The sequence below is a fragment of the Cajanus cajan genome, chromosome 9, assembly GCF_000230855.2.
Source record: "Cajanus cajan strain Asha chromosome 9, NIPB_CcT2T_4, whole genome shotgun sequence".
Taxonomy (NCBI): Eukaryota; Viridiplantae; Streptophyta; class Magnoliopsida; order Fabales; family Fabaceae; genus Cajanus; species Cajanus cajan.
This window is the reverse complement of record NC_138525.1, coordinates 14,370,619-14,391,071: the sequence shown is the minus strand read 5'-3', so window position 1 is coordinate 14,391,071 and position 20,453 is coordinate 14,370,619. Positions and strand designations below refer to the sequence as shown.

Sequence of the window (20,453 nt, the reverse complement as noted above, 5' to 3'; positions counted from 1 at the left end):
GAGTAAAGAATGAAGGTGAAATATCCTATTGTTGGTTAAGGTGAAATATCCTTTTATTGGTTGATATTTTGATGATGCTCATTTATCCTGACTAGTCACTACAAGTATAATTCAAATTTTATTGTATCATGAAAATCTAATATATGATTTGTATATATATTATATATATATATATATATATGTTTAATATTGATTATAAATAATTCTTTATATTCTTTTGAATTATTGTATTTATTGGATATTGTTCTTACTCCTCTCTTTTCTTTGTTTTTTTTAAATTAAATATATTATAAAATAGATGGATCTACTTGGGATTCCAGAGCATTTTACAGTGATTATAGCTGTTGTCTTTCTTGGAAGAAATTGGAATGTGGAGGCTATTTGATGAATCTATTATAATTGTTATTGTAAATTTATTTCTATTATCAATGTAAAGTTTGTAATAGAAATGAAAGAAAGAAATATTGTGTATAATAATACATTATTATAAATACTTATGTTATGTATTAAATTCACAAAATATTCTGTTTCTTTATCTTTATCCATAAAAAAAATATTGTTAATGATATATTTGCGAAAATATTATATAAGAAATATATAATTATTATTATATAAATTGGGCGTTAGAATCGGGCGTTACAATTTCTCTTCTTAGTAATTTCTATGAATTTTCTTAGTATATGTTATGTTATGAATTTTTGTTTTCAGTCTCTGAAACATATTTCTATCTTTAAATTTATGTTATGTTATGAATTTTTATTTTCAATTTTTGAACCACATTGTGGCATTTTGTTGAATGTACGTATGTGGTTGGCGTTCTGGAACGACCCGTTCTAAATCCAGAATGGCTCGTTCTGGTTTTAGAATGACCCATTCTATTGCACTCGTGATGTATTAATTTTGCACCAGGAACGACCCGTTTCAGATGCAAAATTAACATACAACATGTACAACCAGAATGAGCCGTTTTGGTTTCAGGTGCATTTAAGAAATTTGGCATCCACCTATGCATCTACGTGACATCCACGTGGCCAACAGTTAACTCCGTTTAAATAATTTGGACGGAAGCCCGACATTGCACTAATTTAAATTATTAGGGACCAAATTGAAACAAAAAATTAAAGTAGGACTAAATTGAAACAAAAAATATTATAAGGGACCAAATTAGGGTTTTAACCTTTTATATTCAAAAATCATGATTCTCGAGAATTACAAATTCAGGAAATCATGATTCTTGGAAATAACTAAAGTATGTTTGGTTACTTATAAAAGTTCTTTGGAATATTCATATATGATTTCTGGAAATTAAATATTTTCATGTTTAGTTACAATAGTATATTTTTGAGTTTATAAATATTTTTTTACAAAAATATCCTTTGTTAAAATAAAGTCACTAGATATATTTATTTACTCAAACTTTATTACAAATATGATATTAAATTATTTTAAAAAGTTAAAACTTATTAAAATTATCTAAATGCAAAATTCAACAAAAAAATAAAAAAAATAAGAATGCTACATTATAATTAAGAAGAATAAAAATATATTATTTTATTTCATTCAAATAAGAAAAAAAAAGTATTAACAAATACTATTAAAATGCATAAATAAAATAGACTTTAATAATATCATTAAAATTGATAAGGTCAATAAATAATGAGATATAAGAAAAAGACAATATATATATATATATATATATATATATATATATATATATATATTCTTAAAAATTCACTTTCAAAAATCTAATTTTAAAAGATATACAAATATAAATACTTTTTTCAAGAACTATCTCTAAAATATTTATTTTATCAAAAGATATTATTAATTTTAAAAAAATACACTTTAAGATTTGCTTTAAGGCTAATGATATGTTAGTCTAATTAATAAATAAATTAATATATATATATATATATATATATATATATATTTATCTCCACCACAAACTTATTAGATCTTCCTATTACTAATTTAGGTGCATTGTTATAATGTGTCCTAGAAATTAAATATGCAAATGTATTCAATAATTTCTTACTTTTAAACAAGAAGTACTGTACTTATTGTTTGTGTAACACTGTAAGTTATAATAGTGTTATATTATTCTTAATTGTTTAATACTGTTGAGTGAGTTGTTAATCAGTGTTGAGAGACTTGGGGTTTGAGGATCCCATAAGGGCTTCAATGGTGTTGAGAGGGAGTTTTTCTAGGCAAAGATCCATTTTAACCTTGGAGGAGAGAGTATATAAAGTTTTTGTTTGAACAAAGTCTCGTAAACTCATTTCCCTCAAAATTTTAGAGAGAAGGTCTTTGGTCTGTGAGTTTTTTTCTCTAAATTTTTCACTCTTCTTCTTCCAATCCTTTCTACGCTATGTTGTTTGTGATTCATGTAGTAGAAACCTTGAATCAAGTCATTGTTTTTGTTGCAGAGCCTTGATCTTTATTCTTTTCTACCTTGGACCCGAGCTACCTCGAGGTAAGGGAAGTTGGAAAATTTTGTGTTGGATGAACTGAGGATTGATAAACTAATTTTGAGTTGTGTAGTGTGGAATCTAATTTGTGTGTGGTTGTGTTGATAAATTCTAAGTGAGAAGAAGGTTAGAAATAAGGTTTTTGAGTTGTTAGCCAAAATCGATGATTTTTTAAAAATTTTGTTTGCATGTTGAATTTGAGTACATTTTTAAGTTGATTGTGATGTATATGCTTGCTATTTTGTGTTGCATGTGTTGAAAACTTGTTGGATTTCAAGTTGTGGCTCAAAATCAAGTTTTACATATGCAAAATTTTGATACCACGCTGGGCATGCCTTCAAGGCGTCGGGAGTTGGTCTAGCTTGAGGTTCTCTATCTCAATCATGTTAGGTGCAGGATTGGAGGCACCTTGTGTGAGGAGAGAGACTCGTCTTGGGTTGGAATGAAGTCGGGCATGGGAACCTTGAGAGCTCTCTGGATTAGTGACGCTAGGCTCAAAGTTGAGTGACACCCAGTGTGGCCAAGCCAAAACTCTTTGTTTGGATTTCACCGGGTGTCAAGGTGGTGACGTCGGGCAATACTTACGTAGAGACTCTCTACCTAAGGTGGGGTTGGGCGTGGTAGTTTACCACGCTAGGCTCAAGGTCTTAGGGGCATTTGCCTTAGCCATGTCGGGCACAGATTTTGTAGCATTAGGGGTGGGCAAGACAGAGAGTTCCCTGCCTAAATGACGCCAAACGTAGGTTGTGTTACACCGGGCATTAGTTGTAGAAGAAGATATGTTGTTATAATTGATGAAGTGTTGAATACTTATTGACTTTAGTTTTTACATGAAAATATGATAAAGTAGTATGTGATGATTTGTTATGAGTTGTTAGTTGAGAAGTAGATATGAGTTGTAAGATGTGTGTTGATAGAGTTGTATGTTGACTGTGCAGATGTGTGTTGATATAGTTGTATGTAGACTGTGTAGTTGTGTTGAATATACGATGAGTTGTTGAGATGTATGTTAATTAAAGAGTTGAATGAGTTGTGATGATTGAGTGGTAACATGTAAAGTTATGTGTTGATTTTGTTAGTTGTGTTGAATCTATAAAGAGTTGTCGTGTTGTTGAGCTTTGTTGATCACTTCGAACTAAAGGAGACATTTTTGAAAGATACATATCTCATTGTGTGGATATTGTGTTGAGGTTCTCTGAGAGTCCAATTTGTTGAAAACTATTCTTGGGGAGCTGACCCTTGAAGTGGATATTGTGTTGTTTCTGCTCTGGGACTTTATTGGTACCGTGTGTGGGCATGATCGAGTCGGAAGGGCATAGTATTTTGAGGGTAGTCGGTGGACTAATCCCATAGGAGGCTTACGTGATAGACCCATATCTAGCTATTCTACCTTGACAATAGTATCTGACTTCCTTATTTAAGTAGTGACATATGAGAAATCGAGTTGCTATGTTGTGGATTTATATCCAATTTATTTTTGATCTAGCAAATCTGAAAAGACCACGTTATGTTGTGGGTTCGGTAGGATCAAGTTACTTAAACTACTTAACCTGTGTTGTAGGAGATTTTCTAGTTGAAATACGTGATGATGCATATAATTGTTGTATTGAGCATATGATTTGTTGAGTTGGTTGTGTTGTTCATATGTTGTATTGATTTGTCATGAAATGTGTTGCTATGTTGAAACTAAGTTATGGTGTTGATCTGTGTGGTATAACGTGATGTCTTGTGTTGTATTGTTAGAGATGAGATGATGATGTGACATTCTTATATTGTATATATGTTGTTTCTTTTTTGCTCTAGTTTACCCTTGTTTTCACGTGACTTGAATTACGATGATCATATGTGGTATGAGAACAAGATATGTATAAAATTGGAGTGTTGCTATGGAGGCTACCTAGTGATACAAAAGCTGAAGGATATTTTGTTGACTATAAGTTAATAGTAGACTTGTGTAAATAATAATAATTGTTTAACCGATAACTTAAAATATATAGTTCACATTTATCGGATTACTATATTTATATGCATGTATTTATGTATTTGTTCACTTTTATATGCATGCAATATAATACATATGTTTGTAATTTTATAATCTTAAATTAGATATTTTCTGGTGCTAGTAACATGCGGTATAGGGACCAAGGCCTCGTTTCAGATAGTCATGAGTTCATCCATTTTTATTTTCCAACCTAACATGTTAATGCAATAATGCTAGGCCCAAACTGTTAGAGCGCAATTAGCAGTTCAACTGAGTCTCTGCAACCCGCAAGCAACTAGTGTGCTATCTGAAAATTTCCATTCCAATTAATTTATCAAATTGAACAAGAACAATCACCACTAGACAGAAAAACCTATTATCAGAAAATTTGAAACAGCGAAGTTCAAGGACACATAATAATCTCAGCTCTCAACCGAAGGAAAATCAAGAGAGAAATCAAAACAATTAAACATTATCAAAGTTTCAAAGTTACCACATGAACTCACAGATGTCGGGTAACCGAGCTTCCAGCCCAATTATGAAAAATCTGACTACGCGTTGGGCTTCGGATAATTTGCTTGGGCCAGTTAGAGAGGGAAAAGAGGAAATTTAGCATCCCATGATTTGATAGGTCACGGCGAAGGAAGCCGCGAACACAATCGAAAGCCCTAAATGAGTAAATCCCAATCACAGTCCACACCAGAGATATCAATATCATCAATAAACCCTTCTAAACAGTGATGGCGAGACTCGCTTGCCCTCTCAGTCGCAGCATCTTCAAGCAATCCCAGCACTGGCGGCCACTCCGGTGTTGCCACGCCCTTACCTTGGCCACGTTGGGTGGCGACGAAGCAAGAAGCACCACCATCAAGCTCTGGAGCAAAGCCAAAAGAAAAGCCTTCTTCGACTCTCCCGAAGGAGTCCTGCTGCGCAACCTCAACGACTGCTCCAAGGACGGCGACGTCGTGCAAGCGCTTCGCCACTACGACCACGCTCGCCAATCGGGGACTCTCCTCACCCTCGACCACTACAACAAGCTTCTCTACCTATGCTCCCTCCAAAACGGCGACGTTCCCCATTTGGGCCTCAAGCGAGGCTTTGAGATTTTCCAGCAGATGCTAAACGACCGCGTTCAGCCCAACGAGGCCACCTTCACCATCGCCGCCAGGGTTGCCGCTGCCAAGGAGGATCCCGACATGGCTTTCGAGTTGCTCAAGCAGATGAAGAACGTCGCTGTTGCTCCCAAGCTCAGATCTTACGAGCCTGCTTTGTTTGGGTTCTGCAAGAGGGGTGATGCTGAGAAGGCTTACTTGGTCGATGCTCACATGGTGGAGTCTGGCATTGTGGCTGAGGAGCCTGAGCTTTCTGCTCTCTTGGAAGTCAGCGTTGCTGCCAAGAAGGAGGACAAGGTGTATGAGATTTTGCACCGGTTGCGCGCCACCGTGAGGCAGGTTTCGGAACCCACTTCGCGGTTGCTTGAGGAGTGGTTTGATTCGGAGTATGCTGGGAAAATTGGGAGGGAGGAGTGGGATGTGAGGAAGGTGAGGGAAGGGATTGTGAGGGGAGGTGGAGGCTGGCATGGACAAGGGTGGCTCGGGAGCGGCCGCTGGACGGTGGCCAAGACTCCGGTCAGCGAGGATGGCGTGTGTTCGTCGTGCGGGGAGAAGCTTGTCAGCATTGATATTGATCCCAAAGAGACTGAAAATTTTTCTGCCTCCTTGTGTAAATTAGCTTGCCAGAAAGAAGCCAAATCAAACTTTGTTCATTTTCAGGTACAACACAACAAGATTCATTGTTCTGTTTGGTTACATTGGGTGAAGGATAGGATAGGTTATGTATAAAAGAATTTAGCAATGAAATAGTGACTGGTATACAAGTTTAACTTGTGCAGAAGTGGCTTCAGCGGCATGGCCCGTTTGATGCTGTTGTGGATGGTGCCAATGTAGGCCTTGCCAACGGGCATAAGTTCAGCTTTTCGCAGGTGAGTGTGAAACTGTTGAGTTTATTAGAACATTAAGAAAGTAACTACTTAATGGTTCTGTGCCCTTGGTTGTAGCTTAATACTGTTGTTGAACAATTACGTCAAATGAGCCCTTCGAAGAGATTGCCACTTGTAATTTTGCATATAAGTCGGGTAAATGGTGGTCCTGCTCAGAATCCAAAAAACAGGAGATTTATAGAAAATTGGAAAAAAAATGGTGCTCTTTATGTCACTCCTCAAGGTTCAAATGATGACTGGTAATGTAGTACTTCCATATTATTTTAGTTAGACTGAGTTGCCTACTGCCCCCCCTCTTTTTTTCCTCTTATTTTACATTTGCAAAGAACCTAATGGTGTTGATTGATCCATGTAGCTGACTCAATCTGGTGGTATAGGGGTTTCGGCTGTTAATTTGTTTTATCACACATTTACAACATTGATATGAATATAAATTCTTCACTGTATATATGTCTCTGTAGTTCTTCTACAATTCAGTTGCACTAAAATGGTGTTTGTTTTGTTTATCACAGGTACTGGTTATATGCTGCGGTCAGTTGTAAATGCTTACTGTTAACAAATGACGAGATGAGGGACCACTTGTTCCAACTACTAGGTTCTAGTTTTTTCCCAAGATGGAAGGAAAAGCATCAGGTATTCTAAACTATATGAGATTTTCCTATACGCTATATATACTATAACTCTGACCATATTCAAGATGCATTCATTATAAATCTATTCTGAATTCTGCCTGTCTTTTGTAACCATGACTATTGAGTATTGATTACCCAAGGCCAGAAATTAAGATCTTGCATATATAGCATAATTTATCACGCTTCTGTTAAAAAAAAAGACTACATGTTTGTTTATGGATGATATTTTGATTGAGAAATCAAGGGAAGAAGTTAACTTTAAACTTGAGTTTTCAAATTTTGGAATCAAAGGATTTTCACTCAATTAGGGGTAAAACAAATTATTTACATTGTAATTTGAGCAAGAAACAAGAATAAAATGAATTGGAACTTGTAAGTAAAATGGAAAAAGATACCATATCGTAGGTTTTAAAGTTTAAATATTTGGGACCAATATTACAAAACGATGGCGAAATCAATAAAAATGTCACACAAGAAATGATAACATACAAAATGATTAACTATAAGAAGATATTGGTGTAGCATCAGATGACGAATCCAAAAATTTTAAATTGTGAGAACAATATTCTAATGTATGAACTTGTGGAGGCAATAGCCATATTATAAATTTGACTTGTTATACTTCATTTTAAATTATTGGGACAATTTCTAATTATACAAGTATATTATATTAAAAAAAATATAAAATCTTGTGAGGGAAACTGCTCCCAAAGTTCACTAGAGTTTGTTATGTATTTGTTAGAACCAGTTCTCAAGAATTTTAGCCTTTCTCGATGCTGGATTACTAATGTGCTGTTTGTCTTTTGCTAATGAATTTTGTATTGGGTTTTTGAATCCAATAACTAAAGGATTGATGAAGCATTTTTTGGTTTACAGGTTCGAACATTAGGCTCAACTTGTGGACGCCCCCTAATTATGCCTCCCCGTTATTCAATAGTTATTCAGGTGAGATGATAACACAACTGCGTTTCTTGTTCACTTGAATATAAACAAAATGAATTCACCGAGCAAATGGTATGGTGGCTATATAGTGATTCTTGCTTAGCATCGAAGTGTAATTCATACCCTGTACTTGGTATTTTGGGATGATTTTGTCCAATTCTAAGGGGTCAAAGGGAAAAAAATTATTGACCGATAAAACTGAGCTTTCCAACTCATATATGCTAAATATAATATAACTGCAGGAATCAGCTAATGGTAGTTGGCATGTGCCAACTGTAACTAGTGATGATCAAGAGATCCCAAGGAAATGGTTGTGTGCTACAAGATCCAGAAAAAAAATCATTACATAATCTATGGACAACGTCTGAGTGAACATGAGGGAGGCGTATTTTCATCTTGGTTTGTTTTCAGTAGTCATACCAATTTTTTCTCATCTTGAGTTGCAGTTCCTAGCAGCTGTGATGAATGCAAGGCATAAGATGCGGCGCTGCTACCATTTCCCTCTCTTTTTTGAGTAGCTTACATTTTTTGTAGCTCAATTGTTTTTCCTTTAGGTCCAGGCTGCCCGAAAAAGAAGAGAGTTTCTCCTTCCTTTTGGAATATCTTCAAATTTTCCTTGATAGCTGATATATGCTGTCAGAATCAGAAATAATGCTTAAAAGGCAAAGTTTAAGCAGTATGGATCAGATGGCTTGGGGGAGTATCTTATTGGTGTAGCTAATTTGTCCCATGCATTTTGCTCAAGAACCTTGGCTCAAGTGGCATTAAGTTATTTTAGGAACTGGTTGATCGCACGATCGAAACTGAGTCCGCTTCACCTTTACCTACACTTCAGTCTGCATAACATTGCTGTGCAAGCATACTTTTCCTGAAAATATGCAGGTACAATTGGTGTTAGTGATGAACTGATGATTTTTTTGGCCCACTCGGTCCAAGAAATGAATGTATATACTCGATTTATTAAAAAATTTTGGCCCCTTCAATTTATACATTTGATGAGCATCTTGCACGAGTTGTTTGTAAAATTTTGGGGACATTTGTTGTACCTTGGGATTTTTTGTGTAGTATCAACAATGGATCTACTTTCTTCTTTTTTAGCTGCAAGAACCCGGTTTTTATGGGTTCTTTAAGAATCAATTTTACACGTAGAAGCTATGTCACTGTACTCAAATGATAAAAAAGAAAAAAAGAACTGGTTCTTATTTTAAGAACCTATATAAGAGCCTTTCACCAGAGATGGCGTAATATTATGTTATACTACAGTAGCTACACCATGTTTGCCAAATTTATTATCTTGGCTTGATGGCTTTGAATTCTTATTATTCTGGGCATGAATGCAATCATTTTGTAATTGTTTTGATCTATAATCTATTATATGGCACGTAAAAGGAACAGTTCCTGATGCTCCATGTGGTTGATTTGGTTGCACCAGTGGTTGTGTAACAGTATCACTTATTATGCAGTAAATATGGTTATTATTATGTGTAATAATAAATAATGATTTATAGACCACTCTAAATAAAAATAAACGTTTTTTTTTTTGTTTTTTCAAAAGCTTAGCTAGTTTGGTGCAATGGTCTTCCAAAAGCTCCACTCTGGATTAATTGGTACCTTCAAATCTAGCGAAAAAGAAATGCTAGTGGTGATCTTGTTATTGCTTTTATCATATTTTTTGTTTAAGCGGTGGTTGTTATCTAATGGGAAAGTCAAGGAGATGGAAACATCCGGATGGTGGAAAATTTAGCAACATTATGTGATATTCTCGTTGTAAGGTTCAATGGTTGGTTCTGCATATCTATGAACTTGTCTTCCATTGAAGCTATATTAATGAAACCAATACACAATCGCATGCCTTTTCTTCGTTGCTTTATTATCCATTTTTAATTTGCACGATCTTCACGCATAAAATTGGGTTGTCAAGTTATTCATGTTTGGTTTTTTATCCAATTATCGTGTTTGTTTGACATAAATATTTGATACTTGTCTGGAAATATTTCATGTTAATGAATGTTACGATGGCTTATCTAAACTTTCTATTTTCAGTGAAACTTCCTACTGAGAAATGAATAAAGTTTTAAGTAAACGAGTCAACGTTAACATTTTCATTATCACAGACAAATCAATTATAGACGTTGGCATGGACTCATGAACGTCAGATACCTCGCAGTGAAATGCACTACATGAGAAAACGTGTTCAGTTTAGCAGTTTAGCTTATTGAAATGGTCATCTGCACCTAACTTCCATGGAGCTTCTCTAAGCATTCTTTAAACCCAACTTTCCCAACTCATGTAGTCTCTTGAAAGATAGAGTTCTTGAAAAACCTGAGTTTCCTATGCTTTTCCCGGGAAATATTGACTTGCTCAAAGTCGTTTCCACCCTCATCATACACCTTCACAACTCCATTTGTTTTGGTTCTTCCTTGTCCCCACCAGCCTGCTGGGAAATGATTATAGATTTTGAATTGAACGAGAATGATATTATGATGAAAATGAACGTACGTGCTACGCTTTTGTTTCTTTACTCTCTTAACATATAAATAGTATGGGGTGCCCAGGAATCAGTGGCAAGAATTTTGTGTTTCATTCAGTCTTTGAAGGGAGTGGGAAAGGCCTAGTTGTTGCAGTTCATTGTATATGCTTGAAAATACTTGAATCTATACTTGAAAGGTCTTATATGAATATAGTGTTTCTTTTTTACTTTGTTGATTTCTGTCATGATTTTCATGTCTATTTAATTGTTATTTTTTCCCTCTCCCTCTCTTTTGTTTCCCCAATTTATTATGCACCACCTTGTCATGTGAACACCATTGCCCTCTTCATGTTAGAATTATATTGGTTACAGCTTGGGTGCAATTTTATGTTTGCTTCTGTTGGAGATTGGTTCTCATATTCAGTTAATTTCTGTTATATTGCTTGTAGTGTTAAGCACCCCAAAAATGAATAGAGATCAATTGTATTTGAAAAGGTAGAAACATTTGGATTCCGGCTGTTTTGAATTACATACTCAAGCTATACTTGTGATTTACATTTTGCATTTTCCCTTAGATAGGATAAGAATTCATGTATTGCAATTTTCAATATACTTGTAAAAGTTTAAACAGAATATTACAGTTGATTTTGTAAGTTTCAAGCAGATTGCTGCAAGAGGTATTATCATAAAGATCTCAATATTAAAAATATCTCAAATATTTCTAATATATCTGTCATGGTATCTGTTAGTTTTACTAGTTTATTTAATGGGTACTATTTTTGACATTTGGTAGTCCTTTGGTTTATAAGTATTTTTTTTCATCGACAAATGCTAATCGATAGTTTTATATGTTAGTGGAAAATTTTGAACCGGAATGTGGGGGGGATACCAAGGTTGAAAATTTGTAGTGGCTAATTTTTGAATCTGGATTCATAAAATCTTTCAAATCTTAAACCTATAAATAAATGAAAATTTATAAATTGCATCGAACTTTGTGAAACTTTTATTTTAGAAAAATGGATACTGAATAATTCAATAGATTACATGTATTAAATTAGTGAATGGCAAATGAAATTATGCACATTCAAGCATGCACATGGTGTAAAAATTTGATTTTTACTGCGGAAGAAACTAAGTCGTACTATAACTACAATCATATTTGCCTCGAGTCATAAACTTTGGCAGCTTGCAACCCAAATTATAGCATTACTATTGAGATGTTTAGGCTATAATTTGAATCATATTGGACAGAGGTTAGAACAAGTGAAATGAAGTACAAGTAAGTCCCAAGAAAAGTGACTAATGTCAGCTAGCTCACCGAATAAACTTAAGCAGACAATAGCCGTAAAAGAACAAAATATAACCACATTAAACTCGAGTATGTAGAGGACACACGAGACGTCAATAACCAACCAAACTGCAATAGTGCAATCTATCTTTCCCCAGCTTACGGTTGTCATCTTATCCATAATATCTATTCAAGGGAACTCAAAAAATAAAAAGAAGAATGCAATTACTCGGTGTCATTCTGTGATCATAATCGAAATTTCACATTGCTAACCTATTTTGATATTTACTGTAAACCTTTATTTTAATTCTGAAGCACACGTAAACTTTGTCAAAGAATAAAATGGATGACAAGTGAGAGCAGAAAGATAAGCTGCAGAAGCCAATCCAGTTCCAGTTGAGAAGCAAGGCAATGGAAATAATAAAATTGTGGTACATATAACACAAGAGTACATCCTCAATTGAGTATAATAACAGTTGATTCCGATATGGAAACAGTGATCGGAAAAAGAATCAAAAAATAGAAAACCCATCTTCCTCCTCCTCCTCTTGTTCTTCATAATAGTCCTCCACATCCTCATCCTCATCCTCATCCTCATCCTCATCCTCATCCTCATCCTCATCCTCATCCTCATCCTCATCCTCACTATACAAAACCAGAAATTCCTCCCCATTCAAGTGATGGTCTTGGAAAACATGTTTCCTTCTCTTGGGAAGCACATCCACGTCCACCTCCCCATTCTCAACCGCAGTCCAAGGCAGCCACAAATCAGCATGCCTCCCCAAAGCCCTATCCCAATCGCCGACCACAACCGTCCCCAAATCAACCTCCCTGGCCCTCCTCAACATCTCCGAAAAATCCGAATCATCCGAAACCAAAAACAGCCAGTCAATCCCCCGACTCATGGAATGCGCCATCTGCCTCTTGAGAGCCCAGTCCGCCGCCTGCGGCTTGTCCCTCACCGTCTTCACAAACACCCCCCGCCCGCCGCAGCTCCGCCGCCAGCCCGTACCCCACCTTGGGCACCAGCAGCGTCCTGGCCGCCTCGTCGTACTTATGGTTCCCCCTCAAAAACCTCTCCTTGAACCGCTCCCGCTTCCTCTTCCCCTTCAGCGACCTCAGCCGGTTCAGCTTCTTCTGCCGCTCCCGCTCGTGCAGCTGCCGGAAGTGCCTCTTCAGCTCCACGTGGGTCCCGCACTTCCGCCCGCACACGCCGCACGTGTACGCCTCCGACGCCCTCTCCGCTCCCTTCCGCTCCAGGATGTCCAGGCTTTTCCGCTCCCGCCGCTGCTCCACCACCCACTGCGGCAGGTGCACGAAGGCGTGGCGGTTGGCGTAGGCCGAGAACTCCACCAGCTCCCCGAACCCTACGGCCAGGCTCTTGAGCGAAACGGCGGCGTCGTAGGGGGGCCCACGCGGGGGCTTGTTGTCCAGGTCCCACAGCACCACCACCTTCTCCTTCTTCGCCGCGTATGTGCCCTGCTGGTTCTTCACCATGTCGATCTCCATGCAGCACCGCACCCCACTGTAACGCCGCCGCCCAGCCCCTGAGACGCCGCTGCGCCGGTTCCCAGAGAGGGAGGGGTGGCACTGGAGATTGAAGGGGGTTGCTTTAGCATTGTGGAGAAGCATGGAATGGGAGCTATAACTACTCATGCTTCGCCTCCTTCCTTGTTCCTTCTCTCGCTTACCATTAGGATAAGCAACTAACTTTCCTCTTCCTCATCGCCAACCACTTTTTTCTACCCTCCCTTCTCCTTATGCGGCCCAATACAACATTCCTATATTTAGGCCCAATACAAGTTTCTGGTAAAGTCGGCTTACAATAATATAATTTCCAACGAATCACTAGTCTCATTAATGATGAAAGATTAAAGTAATATTTGTATGTTGTTGTGGCTATAATTCATATAAATAAAAAATGCTAATTACATAATGACATAATTCGAAAGAAAAAAAAAATTGTATAACTACTTTCCAAAGACAAAACTGTATTTTTTTTTCTTCTTCTTTAATATATTGTCTTAATGCTATTATTCTATTCCAGAGTGCCATGGCCACTTGTAAACTTTCACAACCTTAATTGTTTATTAATTACTTTTTGGAGGTGCAGAGATAGTGGGAGGACCCAAAAAGTTCAGTAAAAGCACCAAATTTGCATTTGGAGCTTTGCTCTGAATCAGATAGAGAAAGATTGAAAACGTTATGCCAAGAGCAAGATTAGCAAGAAAAAGAAAGCAACAGATATATTAATTTCGTTTATGATATGATTAATGGAAAATCATATCTGCTGATGACGATTTGGCCTCCACTAGTAAAGTGCATGAAATGGAAAGCACAACAACTCTAATAGTTTCTCCCTCCTTTGAAAACTATACAAAACAAAATAAATCAACAAACGCGTTCATTGCTCACAAATGAGAAGTGTTTGTCGGTTCTCATAAAACTAAATTAAAAGATACTGACAAAGAATTCATACTCCAAGGGAAACTCAACCTTATATGACACTTCACCTTCAATTTTTTTTTCCTTCTTTCCAGCATAGCATGTGTATCTTTAGTGCAAAGTGAAAGACTAATATTTTAAGATATTATAATTAAAGTTTAAATGTGTTAACGTTTGGTATTTACAAAATTAAAAAAATTTGATTTTGGTCATTTTGTAAAAAGAAAACATTGCTTTTCATTCTCTAAAAAATTAAGTAGTTATTTAAGATGTTAACTACAATTGTTCGTAATATTATATTAATATGTGATATTTTAAAATAAATTATAAATTTATGAAATAAATATTATTTATTTATCTAAAAATGATTATTAAGGACTTAAAAATAATGACTTTAAATTTTGGAGAGATAAAAAACAAATAAAAATATTTTATAGAAATTAAAATCAATTTTTATTCTCTTTATAAGGATCATAAACAATATTTACAAATTTAAGAAGATGAAAAATAAAGAAAAAATTTTCTGGATCAAAATTAAAACTCACTATTTATTTTATATATTTAAAGAATCACCAAATCTAAAACATATTTAAATTTATAATTAATTAAAAAATTAACCTAACTCACGTACATTCTTTCATACACATAAATTTAAAGATTTTTTTGGAATATTTAACTATATGTTTATCTATCCATCATGTTACAATAGATTGGACTTTGGATCAATAAGGTAACATAACACCTCTTGTTGCATGCTTTGATTGAACTAGTCTTAGTCCATGCTCACCAATGCCATACCTCATTGCCCCCTTATCATTTTCCCCTTCCTTTCATTCCTTTTCTTCCTTTATCATCACTCATCCAAAGTCCAAACCCCATCCTTCCTAGCTAGAACAATATTCTATGCATAAGAAATTGAGAAGGAAAAGAAAGCAGAAGAAAGAACCTGAAAAAATCAGAGATGGGCCAAGTGATACATGTTGCGGTGGTGGCAGCCTCCTTGGGATGTGTTTCAACCCTTTTGCTGGTTTTCATGTGGCGTTGGTGCCACCACAAGAAAGAGCATAGAAACTTTGTGGAAGCCAATAGCTTGACCAGAATGGAGGCCCTCCAAGCAGGAATTGCAAAACTTCATCACCAATTTGATCACAAGAGCAAAAACAAAGGCAACAACTTTTATGTGTTCCACAATGGGGTATCTAGAAGAGGACATTTGTTTAACTGGGATGATCACCCCTACCTTGTAGTTGATGCTGTGGAAAATGGGTGGTCTAGATTTGCTTTTACCAACTACAAAAGCAACATGGCAACTCCTTCAAAGAGATCAACAGCAACCCTTTTAGGAGCATGTGCAGCTGGTGAAAATGGAAGAGAATCTGAGGCTGAGATTAGCTGGGAAGTGTGTAATGGATCAGCTGAATATATGCAGAAGATTAGGCTCAATCCTGGGTTGAAATTGAAAAAGGTTCTTCACACAAACAACTCTTCTTCCATGATTGTTGCTTCTGTCATTAGGACTTCTCTACCTCTTCCTGGCCCTGCTTTGGGGAACCATGCTTTCCCACAAGAGGCCTATTTTGAAATTACCATCTTGTGTTCACGTGTTGGTGATCATGAATCGGTTGGAAAGAGAGAAGGGGAGAAGACAAAACTCCTTGTTGAAGATGGTTCAAATGGTGTAGGTGATTTGGACATGGTTGAAGATGTGAAACTTGATCGTAATGAGGGTGGTGGAAAGAGTGGATCTGTGATGTTCTCATTGGGGTTAACAGCTGGAGGGGGTGTTCCTTTGAGAGTTCCAGGTAGCTACCCTCGCAGCATTGGGTTCAACTCCAATGGTTCTGTTTTTCTTGAAGGTAACTAAATTACCTACCCTTGTCTTATTGTTTGGTGTAAAATATTTGAAGTTACTCAATTTTGGATTAAATTAGTCTTAGTCTCTATATTTTAAAAACGTTAGTACATTTAGATAATTAGTGATTTTGTCTCTCTTTAGGAAACTTTATGTAGATCAAAATCATTGTTTTTAGAGTATAAAAACTAAGTTTAATTTTGGCCAAAATAGAGGGACTAAGATACATTTTACCCCATGTTCATTTCATTTACCATTTGAGCAAAGAAAGTTTTTAAGGCCATTCCATTTCCTATAGGTTAAAATTTGTGGAATGGAGGATAGGGTCATCACTCATTAGGTGGTGATACTGAATACTGATAAGTGAATTATACATTTAAAATTCGCTGATCATAAAGTTTTGCCTCTCTGCTGATGTTTAGAAAGAGAACAGCTTGACCCAACTAAAGACACATTTCTAATTCTCACCAAAAACATCAACATCAAAGGCCCACATGAGGTGTTTCACAGTCCACATTGCGTACTTAGAGTAGAACATATCGGTTTTAGTTACTGGTAAATAAAGGCAGTATTATGTTAGTTATGTTATAATGATTTTAAACGACAAAACTTGGGTGAAATATTTTAGATATTTTTTGTGTTGTTCTTTGGTCGAAATTTGAATTTCACTTTAGTAAAAGTATATGAGGAAGTGTTTAAGTTTTGTCTGATTTTAATTTGTATATTCATATTTCCGTCTAACAATTTTACAACCAATCAAAAAGTTAAGATAATACTCAAATAAATTTTGCAGGGCTTCAGCTTCATTATTTTTTAATTTATCTTTAGTTTTAAATTGGTAGTACTTTATAGTTATAGTATTTATGCAAGAATCACTCACTTTTCACAGATATAGTTTCAATTAATGCCGATTTATTTATGTTCCTTTCAACACATTTAAATGTGAGACTTGGTTTCACAGGAATGAAACTTGTGACGGAGTCTGAGAAGGCACAATGGGTAGGAAGGGATAGGGTAATTGGGTGCGGATTTGATCCGAGGCACAAAAAGGTTTTCTTCACATTGGACTCAGAGTTGGTGCATGTCATTCACTGCCAGTCAGAGGAATTTGCCACTCCACTGTGTCCAACTTTGGCTGCAAATATAGACATTTTGGTTTTGGTCAATTTTGGACAAAGTGCATTCAAATATGCACCTGCAAATGCACAAAGAACACCAAATCCATGCTTCGTAGCCCCACTTGTAAATTCCCCTGGTGCCACCCTTGGCTATGATGACAGCAAGGAGCTCTTCTCCATGGGAAGGATTGATTCTCAGTGGCTTAACAGATCTGCAAACAAAGGAAACCACCCCAATGGGAATAATACTCTAGTCTTGGATTTTGATGAGTCTGAGGCTGATCTATTTGAAATAGTCTTAGATGGTTCAGAAAAGTCTCAAGACATAGTGTCATAGCTCATGACAAAGAAAATTATGAATACTTCATATCAATATCATGGTTACCAAAAAAATATATAAATCTCACAGCAAAGGAGGCATAATTGAGTCTAGTTGTCTTGTCTCTGACAATTAACTTTCTCCTTGTTCAAATACCCTTTGGTCTCTTTCTAGTTTCCACATCTGCAACGAGGAGAGAAAAAGATAGAGTCTAGGTGTGCTTCATTTGGACTGCCTCGCCCTCCTCAATGCATCGTGCGGTAACTGGAGAGGATCTAAGTCCATTCAAACATGAGTATGGATTTGCTGCGCTCATACATAACCTTCTGTTAGAATAGTGGATTAAGCCTAACTCAACCCTACAAAACCGGCTTGTAAGGTGAGGGTTGCTTTCCACTTATATACTATTCAATTGCCTAATCTCTAGTCGATATGTGACTTGGGTTAATAGTGCTTGGTACGTGGATAAATGGTGGGTGGCCCTTTTTAATGATCTAGGATAGGCAGGACTTGGGTTTTTTCCCAATACACCCCCTCATGCCTATGGCACATGCATCAATGGTGGGTGGCCCATGTAAAGTGGATCTAAATGGCTCTGATACCATGTTAGAATAGTGGATTAAGCCTAACTCAACCCTACAAAACCGGCTTGTAAGGTGAGGGTTGCTTTCCACTTATATACTATTCAATTGCCTAATCTCTAGTCGATATGGGACTTGGGTTTTTCCCAATACCTTCATTTGGAAGCATGTTTGGTATCTCATTCATCACCAGAGTTGCATCTTCTGCATCTATAGGGGCTTAATGAATCAGTCCTATGTTCGAATATAGAGAACACACAGAAAGAGGATCATATATATGGCTGACTTTATTGTTAATTGTGGAGAGTTTAACACTGACTAACTAGTCATAATACTTTTTGTATCTTCTTTTCTACTCTTAACATATTTTTCTTTCTTTGGTGGCTAAGCACTTAGTTTTGGTTTTCAGAAGAGAACGGGATGCAGTATATTATACTTTTTTCCATTCTCTTTCAACTTTCTGCCAACATTCTATTTACTGGTCCATGTGAAAGAATATTGCAAAGCGGCACCATGATGAAAAATGTTTAATAACAACACTAACAAAAGTTTTATCTGTTAATTAGTTGAGGTCGATTACAAGGATCACGCGACACCAAGTTAAAGACTAAGTTTTCATAAAATTCCTCTTAATCACAATTTCTTTCTACGTCTTTTTGGTTTCCTTTCCCCTTTTCACACCACTAAAAACCATCTAAAAATTTATGGTGAGTGATTTATATTCGACGAATTTTATGAATTATGATGAAAAATGCTATAAATGTGAAAAAAAAATTCTTTCAGATCATTGCTATAAATAAAACCACGAAAAATCCTTATTATCACCAATATTTCTTAGCCGCAACGATCTTAATTAAAAAATTACAAAAAAGTTATAAATACAACTCAGGATAAACTGCATTATGTGCAATTTCCTGTTACAGATGATTCAGCATTCACGAGGTCATTTTCAGGTGATAAGCATTTCCATTTTTTTGTTGGAAAGATTTGGTTCTAGCAACGAAAATTTGAAAATGAAACCAACTATAATAACATTTAGTTTGGTAACTTTCAAAAAAAAAAAAACATTTAGTTTGGTAAGTATCTAGCATTTGACAATCGATATAAAACAATATTATCAAAACATATTTGCGTGTCAATATTCTTCTAAGGCCAGAATAAAGAAACCACTTATCGTAGTTGATGGCCGCATGTCACCAAACCTTTAAGTCAACAAGGGTGTGTGTGCCTCGCAAACTCGCAATAATCATTAATTATACTCTTCAAAAAGATTCATTCGTCTCGCTCGACACATAATCTTCGTAACCCTCACTAAAATAATCTTTATTATCCTACTTTCCGTTGGTTTGACAAACATTTTTCAACTAACTACCATTGGATAGCAAAATTATTGTGAGGTGCATTTGATTAAATTAAGCATCGTGAGCTTCACCAAGTATGATTTTCAAGGAACCACGCCAAGGCACTAAATAAGTGATATTATCCTTATTTAAAATATAGTTTAGGAAACAAAAGTATGTTATTAGAGCAATCATACCAAAAATTGAAAGATAATTAACCTTAACATTTGTATCATGTCTAGAGAGTGTCTACCGTGTTATATATACTTGAGGAAACCAAGAGACTGTCTACCATACCATGTTATATACATCAACCCCGTACCTTAACCCACAGTGATATTGGTCGTAGTGAAAGTGAACTATGATCCCAGAAAAACTTTAATTGTACTATGATGTGTTGATGATGGTTAGTCTCACCACTACCAGTGAAAGCCAAGAAAATTCCCTACCTTAATTATGTGCGACTCTTTTATTGTATCAAACTTTGCCCACTTAATATGGCATTACTATACTAGCTACTAGCATGAAGCTCCACTACCTTTCCCATTGTTCCTTCTCTCAGTCATTTTTGAGCTGAACATCATTTATGTTCTCTCTGCACAAGGAGATGTCAGATGTGATCAAGAAATCGTTGAATTAGTCCTTACCTTCTCAAACTTTGCTGCCGTTGGTCACGGTCAGACAACATGCATGGTCATGTGCTGAAGCTATTTTCTCATATCACATTAGTTTGCGAGACCCATTATTGTTGTGCCATTAAGGTATTCACACAACTCAATGAACTTAATAATCTGAAGAAAGAGTTTAAGTGGATAACTAAATTTGTTTCTGTTTTCAGTGCCGTAACATATTCAATATATGACCTTCTAAAAGTTACTTTAACCCTATATCCACTTGCAATTTTCCACATAAACTCTTCAAGGAACTTCTACCTGAACGAAGAATAATTTCCTTTGGTGAAAGGACTAAACCTTGAAAATTTCATTGTTAGAGGACTAATGCAAAAAAATAGAAAAAA

The 20,453-nt window shown here is 36.0% G+C and overlaps 3 protein-coding genes across 3 annotated transcripts; 2 read left to right on the top strand and 1 right to left on the bottom strand.

Moving 5' to 3' along the window:
- Nucleotides 1-4,680: 4,680 nt before the first annotated feature.
- PRORP1 (proteinaceous RNase P 1) lies at nt 4,681-9,119 on the top strand. Its single transcript, XM_020378579.3, has 6 exons — nt 4,681-6,221; nt 6,341-6,430; nt 6,506-6,687; nt 6,961-7,081; nt 7,957-8,025; nt 8,265-9,119. Exons 1-6 carry the CDS (start codon nt 5,190-5,192, stop codon nt 8,370-8,372), a joined length of 1,602 nt encoding a protein of 533 aa, XP_020234168.2. The 5' UTR covers nt 4,681-5,189; the 3' UTR covers nt 8,373-9,119.
- A 2,869-nt stretch (nt 9,120-11,988) lies between these two features.
- On the bottom strand, nt 11,989-13,572 carry LOC109814221 (uncharacterized). Its single transcript, XM_083063255.1, is given in 3 exon segments — nt 11,989-12,331; nt 12,333-12,760; nt 12,762-13,572. Coding segments are annotated over 3 exon segments (1,356 nt in total). The 5' UTR covers nt 13,437-13,572; the 3' UTR covers nt 11,989-12,078.
- A 201-nt stretch (nt 13,573-13,773) lies between these two features.
- On the top strand, nt 13,774-18,551 carry LOC109814220 (uncharacterized). The gene is made up of 2 exons (XM_083063254.1): nt 13,774-16,081; nt 17,039-18,551. Exons 1-2 carry the CDS (start codon nt 15,187-15,189, stop codon nt 17,530-17,532), a joined length of 1,389 nt encoding a protein of 462 aa, XP_082919380.1. The 5' UTR covers nt 13,774-15,186; the 3' UTR covers nt 17,533-18,551.
- Nucleotides 18,552-20,453: the final 1,902 nt, after the last annotated feature.